Raw genomic sequence first — 17,837 nt, 5'->3', positions numbered from 1 at the left:
CCCTCATTCTGCTACGAGTACGAGCTGGACCGACTCAAGGATTCACCGGAAATTCAACCTGTGCCGCTGTCACAGTTAGGGGTTCGGTCCAATATGGCGGCAAACGGATGGAAATACTGATGACAGTCCGAAAGATCGCCTCGATTTGTACGATGGTGAGTTTGTATTCGTGTGAGCGAATGTTTTCCTGCCCACTGCGTCTCTCCTGTGTTTGGATTAGCCTGCTAACAGATAAACAACCGCGTCATGATAGGGCATCACATGCACAAAAAGTTTGCACACCTCACTGTCTGTGGGGATAGACGCAGTAGAAGTTCAGAGATGTCGTTAAATGGACTTAAAACAATGTTTTGACCGATAGTGTGGTTTCCTGCTCAAGGGTAAACTCAACTGATAAACCTAGCATGTTAGCGAACGATACACACTACTGTCCATGTTTGATAAGCCGGGCGTTTCGCGAACTGTTATTCCATCAGATAATATCAGTCCTCAGGACACCTTTTAACATGCTTATTATTGTTTTGTTTAGAGGAATGGATGGACATGGGGTTATACAGGCGAAGTCATAGATTAGACTATAGCTCCACTTCTGCTGGTTTCGCGTTTATGTTTTAGACCGGAGATCTGGCATTTATTCGTACATAAAATAAAGTTTAGGGTTTAGATAGATCCTTTATTGTCACCAGTACAACGAAATTTAAAGTGCTCACCAGTCAGTACATCATTCATAAATTCATAAAATAAAAACATTGTATTTAAAAACTGCTAAGTATGCCCACATACCCACATAAAAGTAAATTTTATCATTGCACATCCCTTTTTACAGTCAATTGTAAATTATTAATTACTTCATAATTAATTAGCAGTATTGAGTATGGTAATTGCTGTAGGATAAAAGCTGTGTTTGAATCTGTTTGTCCTTATATTGCACACTGATAGCATTCTGTGTTCTTATATGTATTAAAATACTACAGTGCACTATTTTAGTTATTTTTGGGTGCTCTCTTGAGCAGAACAGTTTAATGTTTATTCATAGCAATCAATAGATGCTACAAATCAACTTCCTTAGTTACCTGTGGTTACTGATAACTGCGTAGCTATCCTGACATTTATAAGACATAGATTTATGTCTTTTGTCTTGCTCATTGTGCTTCCAGTATGCAGGAGTGCAATTCAGACATGCAAGAACATACACAAATATATGTGTTTTTTTTTTATTTGTTTTTTAAATATATATATATATATATATATATATATATCTCATACAAATTAAGAGTGTGGCCCTTGAGGGAATAGGAATCCTGCTTTGCGGCCCCTGACCTTTGCGAACTTGAGTAGCCCTTGTCTAGAGACTGCAGATTTGAAATGCTTAAATCTTCTGAAAATGAGTATATATGAATCAGATCCCTCTGGTGTTCTATCCTCCCAGAAATCACTTACAGACACAGAGCATAGTGTTATGTAGGCATTTTAGGATTTGTGTAGACACATACTGTACCTACCCTCAGACGCAGATACTGCTAACATCTCCACCATTCATATTCTCCCCTGGTGAAACTTAATGAGTAGGCTTGCCTGGCAACTGTCCTGTTAATGACAAGTCTGGCATCACACTCCACAAACAGGATGTTGCTGTTAGTCTCAGAAAAGGTCTTGGGGGTTCCTGTGCACTCGGGTTGTTGTATTAAGGAGAGCCCATGAGCAAATATAAATATTATTGGTGTTTCTGTTCTCTGTAGGGCGCCAATGCCTCTGCTTTGGAAAAGGAGATTGGACCGGAACAATTCCCAGTTAATGAACACTACTTTGGGCTGGTCAATGTAAGTTTAGATTATTCTCAACGGCAGCGAATATGCTATAAATAGAAGATGACTTTGGCATATCAAGCAACTGGAATGTTTTAAATGTAATGTGCTTGCACCATCACTTAGCAAATAGCAAATTTGGCAAGCATGCACACAAGACAGCAAAAGCAATAGAACCTCTCTACATATTTTGCAAGGTATTGCTAACCATATCTGAAGCATTAATGGTAGATCTGATACACTCACATGTGCATGTATGTCATAACATGTCCTTCCACCACATCACTGTTTAATCTGTTCTTTGTCCAACTGCAATCTGGTCTCTTAGTTTGGAAACACCTGCTACTGTAACTCCGTGCTGCAGGCACTGTACTTCTGCCGTCCCTTCCGGGAGAAAGTACTGGCCTATAAGATACAGCCACGACGTAAAGAGAGCCTGCTCACCTGCCTGGCTGACTTGTTCAACAGTATTGCAACGCAGAAGAAGAAAGTTGGAGTCATTCCACCAAAGAAGTTCATCTCTCGGCTGAGGAAGGAAAATGGTGAGAGAGGCTGTTGCAATAAGGGTGCTTTCACACTAGCACTTTTGGTGCACACCCTGGTTCAAATTACGTCAAAGTTTGGTTCGTTTGATTGATGTGAATGCTGTTTTCCGTACTCTGGTGCACACCCGTGAACCGCACCCAATTCTGCTTGAAAAGGTTGTCTGGTTTACGGTTCATGTGAACTTTGGTAAGGTTCACTGCAGATGTGAATGCAGTCGTACCAAATCGCAGAAGTGAACCGCATTTGATGATGTATAATTTGCAACTTTACAGGCTCTCGATCGCAATTATTATTGTATAATGGATTTCTTAGACCTGCTTGTGTCTAAATAAATTGTCTTCAGAGAGCAGCTCACATTCTGCACATTTCTTGTATTGCATTGGCAGACAAACACTAACATTAATCACGTCATTGCACATTTAAAGCATCCGTGGGAGACAAATGCAACTGTCTTACTGTGCATGTACATTTTTATTGGTAAATCCACAGAGACTTACATTTTAAAAACACAGTGAAGCTGATGTCTTGAGTTGTTACCTAGTTAAAGTGGGGAAATTCTGCGCATATACTCCCATTGATGACGTAATATGACCTCGGTTTTGGACCCAAACAATATGATGTGAAGACCAGCAGGGGAAGAGGGGAGGAAGTGAACTCTGATTTGGTACAAGCAATTGAACCAAGTGTGAAAGCAATCTAAGGGATTGGACTGACTGACAGCAGGGTACCCCATGGGTCCTTAACACTTTATTCTCTGAGGGTGTTTTTAAAGATTTCCTGTTTCAGTGACATACCCAAAATTAAAGGCTTATAACTCAAGACATTAGGGTCAAGACTTCAGTATCATTTTAAAGAACTTTTCAGTATTGAAGCTGATTACCACCCCTGGAGTTGCAAGTTTGAATCCAGGGCGTGCTGAGTGATTCCAGCCAGGTCTCCTAAGCAACCACATTGGCCAGGTTGCTAGGGATGATAGAGTCACATGGGCTAACCTCCTCGTGGTCTCTATAATGTGGTTCGCTCTCTGTGGGGCGTGTGGGGAGTTGTGCGTGTATGCCGCAGAGAATAGCGTGGAGCCTCCACATGTGCTATGTCTCCGTGGTAATGCGCTCAACAAGCCACGTGATAAGATGCGTGGATTGACCTCTTGGAACTGAGATTCGTCCTCCTCCACCCGGATTGAGACGAGTCACTACGCCACCACAAGGACTTTGAGCACATTGGGAATTGGGCATTCCAAATTTGGGAGAATTTTTCAGTTTTTGTTAATTAGACTCTCAGCCTAAGAAACTGCTTATAAATCACAAATTTACTTTTTTCTTATTTGACATTATATACCTCATTATATACATGTGACATTTATATATATATGTTACATGTAACTGAGTAAAATTATGTGTTGATACAGCAAAGCAATCAAAAGTTATAGCATTACAAAAATTATTTATCCTAGTGTCCAAAAATGTCCCGTTGGCCCGTACGAGATTAAAGGGTTAAATAGTCTTAACAAGTCTTATATTTCATACCTGCATATACCCTGGACAGATTGTTGATGTGGGTTGTTGGGAATGTTATGCAGGTGTTTAGAGTCATGAACTGATATTTTTGAAGATTTAGCTAAATACAGAACAACTGTTTAGCCTTGCACTGTGAATAGTGACACAAATTATATACATGTCCCAGTATGTTTATAAACATTTTGAATGAAGGCATAGATGTTGTATAAATCCAGTATAATATAATGTCAACCCCCTTCAACTTTCAGTGTAAATACTAGAAGTGATACTGTGTTTTCTTTACAAATGAGTGATTCGCTGTGATTCATTCAGTGGAACATTCGTTCCAATGATCAAAACTGAAAGTTCAGGAGTTTGTCAGTCTTTTAGACTGAATAAGAGTAATTCCTTAGTTGATCTGACTACACTGGTTGAACTTTATGGTGTGCACATGCAGTCAGTGAAGATGGTGTAATACAGAAGTGTTGTCCATATATTGTCTTTAAATTATTTTGTGTTAATGAATAATAATAATAATGATAATAATGACCATTATGAAATGCTGTGTATGTGATTGAATCATAATGCATTGTTTTTCTAGCTGTGTTGATACTATCAATTAACAATATATTGCGTTTTTCTCATGATACTGTTTGTGTACAGTTGGCACACTGTTACTTCCAAATCAATTTAATGAGCTCACCAAGGGACAAAAACATGATTTTCAAGCTACACGCTCTTCATCAGACATCAGTATGTAACTGAAATATACCCAAATTAATTGGAACTGAAATTGGAATTGATTCATAATCAAATTTTTATATTGTGATGTATCGCACTATTTTGAATGCTTTTCATATCGTTAGGTGCCAGGCGATACCCAGCCCTAGTTTATACACACTGTGTGTGTGTGTGTGTGTGTGTGTATGTATATATATATATATATATATATATATATATGATGTACAGGAAAGAATCAACTGCTAATGCTATCAATATTTTACCTACAGAGTTGTTTGACAACTACATGCAGCAGGATGCACACGAATTCCTCAATTACTTGCTCAACACCATTGCAGACCTGTTACAGGAGGAAAAGAGCCAAGAGAGACAGCAGAATGGAAAGGTGGTGCAGAATGGTGCAGGTGGAGGAGGAGGAGTAGGTGGAAGCTGTAGCAGCACAGGAGAGGGTGAAAAAGGCGAAAAGACCCAGCAGACATGGGTGCATGAGATCTTTCAAGGCACACTGACCAATGAGACACGCTGCCTCAACTGTGAAGCGGTAAGTCAGAGGAGGTGGAGTGAGTCAGAGGCACTCTCAAGGGGTTCTTGCTTTTCTTAGTGAGATATTGGCATAGGAAGTGAGAGTGTGCGTAAAATTTAGTTATTGTGACCATGTGATTTGCCCTGAGCATTTGACTCATCTGAGTTTGGAAGATTGTGTGGATTTGGATGGAGGACATTTCTGAACAGTGCTTCACAGCATTTAGACATTTTATTTTAATGTTTTGATTGTAGAATATGTTAGTAACTTTCCCGGCTGATATGAGATCTGAAATCTATGTGGATTAAATGAATTGACCCCATGAAATCACTTGACGAGAGCAGTTTTCTTCCCTGTATTGACCCATTTTCTATTGGAACTGGAAGTTTGGCCAGGACATAATAGAAGGGCTCATCCCTTTTTTGTATTGGGCTTTAGTTATGTCACAGACGTGGACTTTAGCATTTCTTATAAAGTTTACATTTCTTGGTGTCCTAAATATACTTAGCAAAATTACCTATTAGAACAGATGCATTAAGATTGTATGACTGGTGAGCTCTTCTGTTCATGTCCCTAGGTGAGCAGTAAAGATGAGGACTTCCTGGACCTCTCGGTAGATGTGGAGCAGAATACCTCCATCACACACTGTCTTAGGTAAGGCGACAGACCTCACACATAACTGCAACAAAAATGTTCTTTAATGTTTGTGGAAGGTTAACATATTCTCTCTGCATTGACAGGGGTTTCAGCAACACTGAGACCTTATGTAGTGAATACAAGTACTACTGTGAGCAATGCAGAAGTAAACAGGAGGCTCAGAAAAGGTAAAGAGTTGCAGTACACGGGCCTCTTATCCCTGAGGCTTATTTGCTTTGATATTTCACATCAACCATTGTAAGATTGATGCTATAGATCAAATCCTTACCTTTCCATGTAGTATATCCCTCCTTCCTGAATGCATATAATAGGCATTACTGTTCTATATTGCATTAGTGTGTGGAATCTTTTCACCAGAAGAAGTATTTTTATCCTGGAGCATTTTACAATACAGTTGCTCAGGAAGTGGGCAAATAAAGAGCAGTCTGAGAATGGAGGTAGAATTTCAAGTTAAAATAATCAATCATGTCGCTCTTCTCTCTCACAGGATGCGGGTGAAGAAATTACCCATGATCCTTGCCCTGCACCTAAAGCGCTTTAAATATATGGACCAGCTTCATCGCTACACCAAGCTCTCCTACCGCGTGGTCTTCCCTCTGGAGCTGAGGCTCTTCAACACCTCTGGGGATGCCACCAACCCTGACCGATTGTACGACCTAGTGGCAGTAGTGGTGCACTGTGGGAGGTAGGGTTCTGCTTTTAAAATGACAGACAAGGCCATTGGGTAGTGTTACCATAACGTTAAAAAATTAATCAATGCAGTATTTGTTTTTGTTTTTTACTTGAAATATCACACATTTTTTTTCCTCACTTCCTGTAGCTATAATTGGCTTTTATACATTTCCGGGAGGTACATGCTCGAATCGACTGCACATCCTAGCACAGAAACTGATTGTGTGGAGCAGTGCACACCTAATTATTATGCTATTTATTAATAACTATTTATTATTATTTACTGTACAGAGAATGGAGACTTCACCCGCAAGTGGTGAGCCAGTTGTGGGAGAGATACGGGCAGGCTGCCATATCTCTTCGCATCAAACGCTCTCTCACTGTCATCTGAACCAGTTTAAACTAAACGAAACCGTGCAATAGAAACTGAACTGCCTAATTGGTCTAATAAACACTTAAAGGTGCTGTAAGTGACTTTGTTTCATGGAAATTATGCAAAATGTTCCTATTTCCTTAAAGATATGAATGAAATAAGTGTCCTGAGATACTTCACCGGTCTCCGTGACAGCTGTAGACTTTGTAAACGGCAAGCAAAATGTGTCCGTGGACATTGATGCTTTTCACCTGTCAATCATTTGCTTGTTCTCATAGTGTTGTATTTGAAGCGGATCATTGAGGCTATGATTCATAATGTTTGTCAGTTGAGGTGCGCTACTGTGCCACTGTTGAATTTGAGAGCCACAGAAATAAACAATGCTGCTCTTTTGCTCTGTTTTGAGAAAATCTGTTTTGTCCATCTGTTTTCATGGAAAATGGCAGAAATGACAAAATTACAGAATTTCCACTGATTTTATGGCATGTAGACATGTACTTGCATCAAAGATTTATACCTGTAAATATTTGTCAAATTATCTTCATAAAATACCTGCACATTTTAACGTGTACATATTTAAATAATTAAAATAAACGATGACTAACCAATCTCTTTAATTTTGAAGTTTGTCTGAATGTACCATGATTTATCATGATTAACCACAGAAAACTGTGTGATTTAATTAGTTAAAAAGTTTTAATTTAATCACAGCCCTAATATTTATACTGCCCTTTGTTTCAGTCTATCATATATTGTTCTTTTCTATCTTTTGTAGTGGTCCAAATCGAGGTCATTATATCACTATAGTGAAGAGTCATGGCTTCTGGCTTCTGTTTGATGATGACATTGTAGAGGTGAGTCAGAATATCCCTTGGTACTCTGTAGAAACATTTTTTAGAACATAGAACTTGCATAGAAATGTATTCCTTAAGGGAAGTGTCTGCATTAAATGTATCTTAAGCATCTGTGCGTGCTATCAGTTACCACAAATAATGTTGACTCGTTCCTCAGTTTGTAAAAACAAAATAAAAACATGAACAGTGATGGTCTTAAAATGCCTGTCTATGTAGTTAATGCACAGCACTGGGAAACATTAAACAGTTTTATTGTTCTGATAGTATGACCATAACACAACAAATTTATAATCCAAAATTTCAACTTATTCCATGACCCTTAAAGCCAGAAAACCTGGTAACTTCAGTCTGATTTCTGTGCTAGGATATCTCTTGTAAAGCACATTTTAATCTAACAAAACTCCACCCATAGGAATTATATTGGTAATGCATAGCCAGAAGTTCATCCACATAAAAAATGCAGTTCCACCTCAAAAGGATGCTCAAATTTGAATAAACATTTATTTTAAAGATTAATTGCAAGTATGATTAATGACTGCTTTAACAGGCTTCATATTTCTGTTTTTTAACCCACTTGTACCCCCATAGACGTCCATTGGAAGTTCTTCATTATGCCTTGATTTATTTTCTTTTATTTAGTTTTTAACCTGAGAGACAAGTCATTTTGTATTTAACTTTGAATTGTCCTTTTAATTTTCTTCGATAATAAGCAGAAGCATTAAAGCATCAGTTTCAGTTCAGCTAAATTGATGGGTTCTTCCAGCTGGGGTTGCATAAGTAGCATTTTCACTTGCGTTTACCGTTTTAATGAATATATGATTGCAGCTCAGAGTACATTACTCTGAATGACTAGCACTGCATACAACTATTAACCCTGCTTGTCAGGGAATGAGCTGCTAGTGTTTTCTGCCTCTCAATGTGCTTGTCTGGAATTGTCCTCCCATCAACCTAAATAATTTTCTACGTTTCTCTGAATGATGCAAACTTATTTTAGAAATAGTGAGACAGTGATAAGACCAGGATCCCTTTCTGAAACTTTGGCAAAGTTTTACTAAACCTTAAATAGAAAGTTGAGTCTCATTTTTATGATGAGCCACTTTTAATGAAGCATTCTAGAAGAACGCTTTACATATTGTGACCCGGCACCATCTTTCCATTACCTCCTCATGAGGACTAGACCCTTGATTGTTTAGTCTGAGATATGTTTTAACCTACTGGCTTAAAAGCAAACCTGTGAGTACTTGAGAAAGAGTTTACATTGAGGCAGAGTTTCCACCACCAACATGTAGATTTGTAATATAATGTGGTTTTGTGTTTGTACACCGAGAACATATCCACTCTTCTACATGGTAACCCAGACAAATAGTTACATGCATGTTGTGAACACAAACTTTCAGGTTCTTCTCAAAACATGAAGTGGTTCTCTTATCAGGCAGTCTGTTATAAATTCCAAAAACTGTGGTTGTGTGACTCGCTCTGAATAACATGGATGTCAAATGGTGGGCTGATGGAGAAGTGCCTGGGTCAGTTACGTGCTAAAGTGATGTGTTTTTACCTTTTATCTGATGTCTTCCCGAACTCGCATCTGGAAATGGAGACAGGAGAGTTGGCAGGAGTGGGAAATTTCCATAGTTAAAGGTCTCTCTGCTTGTCAGTTTGTATTTTGTCAGTTAGCACCACAAATTGTCGTTTTATGTTTGGTTAGGGAAATAAACCATGTTTGCTCATTAGATATAGTACTGTGGACCTATAGCACTCATTCTTGCTTATTAGTTTTTTCCTCTTTGTACTGCTGTGATTTTACAGCATTTTGATTTTTTTCAGATTGTTATCAGATCCTTCAAAGTCACTAAGGAGAAGTGTAATACATTATTGCAAATTAATGACTGTTTTCAAGCAAGTTTCAGGTTGTCCCTCCTCCAACTCATGCCATTGTTTGAGCCGTTGTTATGTCCAGCATAGTGTAGCCAGACCTTTGACTACAAAGGCAAATGTCTGGGAGCTACTGCAGCTTACATTGGACATGAACTGCCCAATCAGACTGGAAAAGCACTCTAACTGACATGTAAAGTCTAGTCAAATCCAACTTTATTTATAAAGCGCCAAATAAACAAACAATACATAGTAAAAATGCAACCTTACATAAAAAAAAAAAGTACTGATCAGCAACAACACTGTAAATTTAAATAGCATCAAAAGACAATTAATAAATATAAGACTTAAGGGTAGATTTGAAAATAGCTAAAGATGGTGCAGACTAGGGCAGGCTATTCCAAAGTTTTGGAGGAACAACCGAAAAGGCCCCATCACCCTTTGACTTGCTGCGTGGATGGGTGAAAGTAAAATAAGCTAAATGCCTGATCTGAGTATTCTTGGAGGAAAGTAAGAGTGCAGAAGGTCACTAATGTATTGAGGTGCAAGGCCAAATCAATTTCAAATCAATTCTGAACTCAATGGGAAGCCAGTGTAGAGAAGCTAATACAGGGGAAATGTGATCCGTCTTTTTTAATCCCAGTTAAAAATCTAGCTGCCCCTTTTCGAATTATCTGCAGATGAGATCTAGCAGATTGAGGCAGACCGATATATATATATATATAGTGAATTGCAGTAATCCAGCCGTGATGTAATAAAAGCATGGATCACAATTTCTTGGTCTTTCTGAGAGAGAAACTGTTAGATGAAAGAGCAATCCCTTAACAACTGCACTGATTTGTTTGGCAAAATTTAAAGATGTGTCAAAAATAACCACAAGATTTTTGACATGCTTTTGAATGTTGGAGGAAAGAGAACCTAACTGTGCTTAAAGGGCAGGAGGGAGCCTGGAAGAGCCTTAAATAATAACTTCAGTTTGGCCTTCATTTAACTGCAATTTTTTTTTTGCCATCCAACATTTGATGTCCTCAAGACATTTGAAGAGCTCTTCAAAAGGGCAGATACTGTCTGGTCTGACCGATAAGTAAAATTGAGAATCGTCAGCATAGCAATGATAAGAGATATTATATTTTTGAAAAACAGAGCCCAAGGGCAGCATATAGAGGGAGAAAAGTAAAGAGCCCAAAAATAGTCTCCTGGGGCACACCACAAGATAAGTGTGCCGATGTAGAGGAACAATTCCCTGTGCTCACAGACAAGGACCTATCTCTCAAGTAAGAGGCCAAACACTGCAGAGCCACACCCTGAATGCCAACCACTCTCCAAATGATTTAACAAAATGTTATGATCAATGGTATCAAATGCAGTGCTAAGATCCAATAAAACCTAACTGTATATGATCCAGAGTCCAGCAAGTAAAATATAATTATTGACCTTCAAAAGTGTGAATTCAGTACTATGTAAAGATCTGAAGCCAGACTGGAAAATGTATAAAATATTAAAAGAATTCAAATAAGTTATGTAGCCTGTAGTTATTGAGCACAGTTGTATCGAGATGAGGTTTCTTAAGCAGAGGGTGCACAACTGCATGCTTAACTAGTAGGTGGTACTACATTTACTAGAGAGCTATTAATGATAGCCGTCACATTTGAGCTTACATTTTCAAAGACATCTTTGAAGAGACATGCAAGAATAACATCTTACGTTTTACAACTTTAACACTTCCCCTTTAAAATTAAATCAATTAGCTGGGCAGAAGAGACTGGTTGAAAGCAAGTTAAATAACTGAGCGGCGGACATACCAGCAGTGGATTACATTTTAAGGGCTTAATGGATAACTAAATATTTTGTATTTTATTATCAAAAATTCTCACAGGTCTCAAGAGATGGATAAGGACAGGCAACCGAAGATGGTCATTTAAATCCTGTTTGAATTTTCGGAAATTAATTTAGAGAGGAACTTTGATTTGGCTTCTTTCACTGATTTTTGATAACCACTTACGCTCTGCCTTTATGCACTCTTGTCTGAGAGAGCAGGTGGAGTCAAATAACCAAGGCTAAGCCTTTTCCCGGGCTTAAGAGGGGCAACAGAGTCAAGAATAAAAGAACATGATTTTTTTAACCTCAACCAGCTCTTCTGCACCCATATCATTGGAGAGAGTATCTGTAAAGTGAACCTGATAATAATCTGAAAATAGACTGGCAGTAGAGTGAATAGAACTAGCGTAGAGGCTGAGAAATAGTAGGTGAAGAACATGAAAAAACAGCGCATTACCAGCTGTGTATGGAGAAGATCAATTACAAAACTCCAACAAGCCAGAGCGAGCAGCAAAAAATAATCCATCATTACCAGCCCATCTGCACACCAAGATTTAGTGTCCTTGTTAGCCAGCACACCCAGAGCAGACGAGGCAGTGATCAAGCAGCTTGTTTAGGGCTCAAATCTGGCCCGCAAAACAAGCAGTGAGAAAGTGTCCAATTACTCACAGGTAAGCCAGAGATTGCCGGGCAACAATGTGGCAAGGGCAAGTTAGGCTGGTGGAGTCTTTTTGCCCAAATGGAGATAAATATTCAGACCAACACTGAAGTCGATCCCAAACCGATGAAAAAGACAGCAGTCCATAAAGAGACAAAAATGTATTTCACGAAAGGTTGCTCCAAGCAAAAAGCATAAAAAAAAATAAAAACCACATCAAATAGACCAGTGAGAAGCGGCAGATAAACACGCCAGCGTACACCACGTTTTCGAAAAGCTCAGTTTTTGCTGTTTTCGCTGTTTCAGTGTGGGCGGAATGGCCAAAAATGTAGAAAAGATGCGTTTTCAGAATGATCAGGTTTAATATGTACTATGTCGATATACATGTTAATGTTGCAAATTCTGCATGTAAATGATAAAGATGTTACTATAAAACATGTAATTTCAAGACATTTTAATGGATGGAATACATGCATTTGTACATTTTTATAAAAACTAAAATGTGACAAATGATGAAAAACGAATGATAAAATAAACATTGGAAAATGTATATTTAAATGTTGTTATTATTATTCATATTTTTTCGACTCCTATCGAAATTGGACTTCAATCGAGAATTAAATTGTGAAATCTTCATTAATACTCCACTTCAGTTGATACTATATTGCCATACTTAAGTTGTTTCTCACCAAAACCTGATGGATGTCTTCAGAAGACTGGTAATATGACGCAGTGGATACATTTTTGGATACTTTTGGGTTATTTTTTTTAAGCTTTAAATCAAGGCACATTTTCAATTTCGGTTGAACTATTTCTTATTCAGTTTTTAAGCACCCGATTCTTTAAGTTTTCCTAAAAGGAATAGTTCACCCAAAAATTTACATTTGCTGATAATATGCACTCAGGCCATCCAAGATGTATATGACCTTCTTTCTTCATCAGAACAGGATTTAAGATTTTTAGGAAAGTATCCCAGGATTTTAGCTTCATCCAATGCAAGTGAATGGACATCAATGACGGTCCAAAAAGCACAATTAGCCCGCATCAAAGTAATCCACACGACTCCCGCTGATCATGTAATGTCTTCTGTAGTGAATCAAAATATTTGTGTGAAAAACGAATTGCTAATTAAAGCTTTATTAACTTTTAAAAAAATTGCTTCCCGTAAACACTGAATGCCTCATGTTGCTGTCGTGTGACGTCATCACGTTGGCGCATGCACATTAGAATTCAGATGTTCTGCTCTGTTTACCACAGAGTACTTTGTGTACTTCACACGAGAGTTAGGTCAATTTAACCAGCTATAGAGAGCTCGCATTTTGTTTTTCACACAAACATATTGATTAAATTCAGAAGGCATTACTTAATCGACTGGAGTCATGTCGATTACTTTGATGCTGACTAAGTGTGAATGTAAAAATGTTAAATCCTATTCTGATGTAGAAAGATGGTCATATACATCTTGCATGGCCTGAGGGTGAGTAAATTATCAGCTAATTTTCATTTTTGGGTGAACTATTCCTTTAACATCCAGTAATGTATTCTTTTTTTTTTTTCCCCCACAGAAAATAGATGCCCAAGCAATTGAGGAATTCTACGGTCTGACGTCGGACATCTCCAAAAACTCTGAGTCAGGGTACATACTCTTTTACCAGTCTAGAGACTGAGCCAATGGGAGTGACTGACAGAATGGGAGGGTGTGATTTGTGAGGGACAGGATCAGGCAGAATGGGAGGCTTGGGCTTTGTTGACACTGCTCGGCCCCTACGCCATCCCTCTCAGTCAAGTCCCTTTCATCCAGGCTTATCAGTGAACCAGAGCATCAATCAGGCCCCAGATTGGAGCAGTTGATGCCAGAGTGACCTGGACACAGCATTGGCAGGCAGAAGTAATCGCCATCTGGTTAGCAGTCGTCTCGCTCGCCTGCTTTGTGTTGCGCAGCACACACAAACGCACATATACACAGTTGTGAAATGAGCAACATGTACGTCTCGAAGCCCTGACGACACTGTACAAACTTGTTTCTCACCACACTGTAACAAGATTAATTTTGATTGAGGTAGCTTGATGATAGGGTTCACTTTTCTGCATCACATTTATCGTGTATGTATCATGATCTATACTTTGCCGCAATCTCTTGGTCAGTCCAGAAACTCACACAATGGTTCTTCACCCTACAACAAAAACTCTCCACCTATGTTCATCTGCAATGTCAAAAATTGCACATCACGCTATCTGTGAAACCAGGCAACCAGCTAGTTATAAATGTGTTGTGTTTGCAACAGAACAAATGACTCCTGTTGTAAATGAGCAATGTAGAGCTGCTCTACCTTAATGGATAAACCTGATGGGGTTTTAATAATCTTGAAGAGGATAAGCATTTATATGTCAAGAAGTTCACAAGTAATGTTACGTAGGGCTTTTGAAGACAAGAATGGATTAATGGGTGCTCTGTGGGTATCAGAGCAGGGAGTGCGTGTAAAGGATGTATCTTAGCTTAAGAATGCTCTTTCATTATTCAGTGCACTGCAAGTGAGTGTGAAGCTTGGATTTGATTGTGTCATATAGCATAAACTTAATGGTGCACTAAATGTAGAGATGGAAATAGAAATTAGGGCCTTACATTATTCTGAATATGAGTTGGAGCCCATTAATGGGTGTTATATTGAAACCAAAAGCTGCATACATTTCCTGTCATATTTCATTAACACTGGCACTGCTGTGAGATTGTTTAAGTTATTGCTGACACATTCAGTTTTGCCCTTTTTAACAATAGAAATGTTGGATAATTCAAACATACCTGTTTCGACTAGGGCTCTATTATACACTCCATTATGGCGACTTGTGAATCAGTAGGCAGATTGAATTGGCTGCATCTGTAAATAACTCTTCATAAGATCTCAACTGTGTTCTCCTCTGCCCTTTAACAATCATTTTTAAACTGAACATAGCCCTAGATGACATGAAAAGCACAACAATATGCTGAAATGCAGTTTAAGTCTGTTTGTAAGTGACAGGTTTAAGCTGTGACTTTCTCAAATATGCATAACTACTCTGCAGTGGTTAGATTGTTTAAAGTCTTTTAAAGTGTGTTGTTTCTCATTTGTGGGTCCAAAAGGGCTTATGTAGGATGAGCCACTTCTCACAATTGGCTCGCAGCTAGTAAATATTTGCAAGCAAAATAAGCCATCCTGTGATTTAGTAAAACATTGAATGAAAAAGAAACCAAGCAAGGGAATTTGTAAGAACAGACAAAAGTTTAAGTTTTCGTAATGTTTTGACATCCACAAAAATGTTGTTTTCCAAGCCTAATTTTATTCCCGCCTAATATTTCTGACTTAAATGTATGGTTCGAGGATGAAATTGCTATCTTATTTTTATATTGGAGGTTTCCTGTGTAAGCTACACTGGTTTTATTTGATGGATTGTTTGACAAGAATGAGCTTTAATCTGTGAGGGGTCATAACTGACAGTGCTGCTGATTATTATTCCATATGTCTACTTTGAATCAGTGCATGCATTGTATAACAACTCCTGAAATTGTTATAAAGCATGTATAAAGGGCTTATAAACATGGCACCAGTGACCGTGAAGAGGTTGTAAGCATTTTGCCGGTCAGTGGACCTGTCTTAAAGGAATATCCCGGGTTCAATGCAAGTTAAGCTCGACAGCATTTTATTGCATTATATTGGTCAGCACAAAAATTTATTTTGACTTGTCCTTCCCTTTCTTTAAAAAAAAAAAAGCAGAAATTTGGGTTACAGTGAGGCACTTACAATGGAAGTGAATGGGGCCAATCTGTAAACGTTAAAATACTCACCATTTTAAATGTTTAGCCAAAAGAAATAAACAATATGCATGTTAACATGATTTTAGTGTGATAAAATGACTTGCTAACCTTCTCTGTATAAAGTTGTAGCCAATTTTACAACTTCGTTGCCATGACAATGTAATGTCAACAAATCCTAAAATGACTAAAAATGATGATTTTAATACCTTACGCTTAACACATGAGTTTTAACAAAGGAATTAATGTGCTTCACATTCATGTCTTTAAACTCTCCAAAATTTGGCCCCAATTATTTCCATTGTAAGTGCCTCAATGTAACATTCATTTTTTTTCTTTTTCTTTTTTTTTTTAAAGAAAAGGAGGGATGTCAAAATAATGTTTTGGTGATAATCAATATTATACCACAAATGCGATTGAGCTTAACTTGTATTGAATTCACAATATTCCTTTAAGTAAACTCAACTGCATGTTCAAATCAATGGACATATGTTATGTAAATTCCACATGCTGTGTCTTTAAATTCAAAACAAGGCTTCTCGGTGCGGAGTTAACTGGATATTTAATTTTTTTAATTATTAGTAGTTATGGGGGAAGGGACATTTATTTGGGTCTTTTTTATTTTTTTATTTATGTTTAATAATTATAAATGTTATATAAACTTTTCTTTGACATTCTCTTTTTTTTTTTTTTTTGCTAATCAGTCTTTTATTTGGACATAGGCCAGGGATTGTTGAAGTAGAAATATAGGGGTGATGACGTTTGCTTTGAATGATCAGATTCAGACAAAGTTGTTTGTTATAGAAACATTTATGCATTCATCACAGTAACAATACCCAGGGTGCTAGCTAATTTTGGCATTGGCAGACAGACAGAAACTACATGAGACAAAAACAAAAATTTGGAGTGGCATTAGTTTTGTGTATCTTCCCCACCCCTTCCCTTAACATTGTGTAACAATGTTTATTCCAAACTGGTTTTGAGGGAAAAAAAAGTGCACTTTCGATAAAGCAATGTACAAATTATAAACCAGGTGAATGTTCTGGTTGTGGAGTGGAGTGGACAGTGTGGATGAAAGATGGGACTGGATCAACCTGTCCCTAATAAAAACGAACATAAACACACCAACTCAAGGTGTCTCTGTTTCTTAATGATGAAATAAAACTGTACAGTACATGTGTCTTTAAGCAATCATAGATTGCGTTTGTGTAATCACTTTCAGGTCGGTAACTACCTTACTGGTCCTATTTAGCGATATTAACCATTTAATTGGGCTGTTTAGGCTTTTGGTGATGCATTGATATATTCCTTGCTTAATAAAAAACAAAATAATTGTCTTTTAAAAATGAGATTCATAATAAAGTAGAAGTATTGCAAAACTACACTTTTCTTCAGGTTGTAGGCAAAGAAGTCCTGGCTTCAACTAGGAAAGAAAGAAATGTTCTGTTGAAGCTGAACACCAGTAAATATCACCCCCTTGTGGTTCAATGATGAGTTCAGAGCATGTTTTTGAAATGGTCAAAAGTTATCAAAAATATCTTATTCATAAACAAAAATCCTCCATTCCACTTATTTTTTCTCAGACTGTGATTGGTTGTTGAAGAAGTTTTGCAGTGACGGGCTTCTGACCATCGGTATCTGAAAAGCAACATGTACAACATTTAAGGCTATATATTACTATAATCCACTTCTTTAAAAATATAAACCTCAAAACTACCAAATGTTATGCATTCTTTTATTTCAAAAGGAAATGTGTTGTATTGGTTGTAGAGGAATTGTAATGTAAAGAAAAACTTAAGACCTAGCTTCAACCAGCTGCCAATATATCAGAGGACATTTCTTTTGAAATGTTGCAAAACAAAAATACAATTTCTGCTACTTCAGCAATAGTGGTACTTCGGAAATGATCAAATGCTAATGTAAACAAACTTTCTGTAAAAATGCCTTTGCAAATTGTATTATTTTACATTTTTCAGAGCCTGCTGAGTGCATGTATGAAGGATAGTCCGTGTATATAAAGGTTACTCACTATTAA

The 17,837-nt window shown here is 37.7% G+C and overlaps 2 protein-coding genes across 5 annotated transcripts in view; one reads left to right on the top strand and one right to left on the bottom strand.

The window, feature by feature from the left end:
• LOC127657221 (ubiquitin carboxyl-terminal hydrolase 12-like) lies at positions 1 to 16,930 on the top strand. The gene is made up of 9 exons (XM_052145922.1): positions 1 to 155; positions 1,740 to 1,820; positions 2,134 to 2,347; positions 4,858 to 5,129; positions 5,689 to 5,765; positions 5,852 to 5,935; positions 6,256 to 6,453; positions 7,589 to 7,667; positions 13,581 to 16,930. Exons 1-9 carry the CDS (start codon positions 108 to 110, stop codon positions 13,680 to 13,682), a joined length of 1,155 nt encoding a protein of 384 aa, XP_052001882.1. The 5' UTR covers positions 1 to 107; the 3' UTR covers positions 13,683 to 16,930.
• arhgap36 (Rho GTPase activating protein 36) overlaps positions 16,477 to 17,837 on the bottom strand; it is a 48,351-nt gene continuing 46,990 nt past the window's right edge. For all 4 annotated transcript variants that reach the window (XM_052145894.1, XM_052145887.1, XM_052145911.1 and 1 more), the window contains exon 13: positions 16,477 to 17,440. In XM_052145894.1, coding sequence (XP_052001854.1) covers positions 17,372 to 17,440 — 69 coding nt within the window. In that variant the 3' untranslated portion in view covers positions 16,477 to 17,371. The remainder of the gene's footprint in view (positions 17,441 to 17,837) is intronic.

Source organism: Xyrauchen texanus, chromosome 2 (genome assembly GCF_025860055.1).
Source record: "Xyrauchen texanus isolate HMW12.3.18 chromosome 2, RBS_HiC_50CHRs, whole genome shotgun sequence".
Classification (NCBI taxonomy): Eukaryota; Metazoa; Chordata; class Actinopteri; order Cypriniformes; family Catostomidae; genus Xyrauchen; species Xyrauchen texanus.
Note: the sequence above shows the minus strand (reverse complement) of the source record. Positions and strands in the feature narration are given on the sequence as shown.

Bases quoted from the DNA above. Each gene is read 5' to 3' on its own strand.
- LOC127657221 (XM_052145922.1), top strand. From the start codon at position 108: ATGGAAATACTGATGACAGTCCGAAAGATCGCCTCGATTTGTACGATG. The intron at 156-1,739 runs GTGAGTTTGTAT...TGTTCTCTGTAG, and splicing joins TCGCCTCGATTTGTACGATG to GGCGCCAATGCCTCTGCTTT. The intron at 1,821-2,133 runs GTAAGTTTAGAT...CTGGTCTCTTAG, and splicing joins ACTACTTTGGGCTGGTCAAT to TTTGGAAACACCTGCTACTG.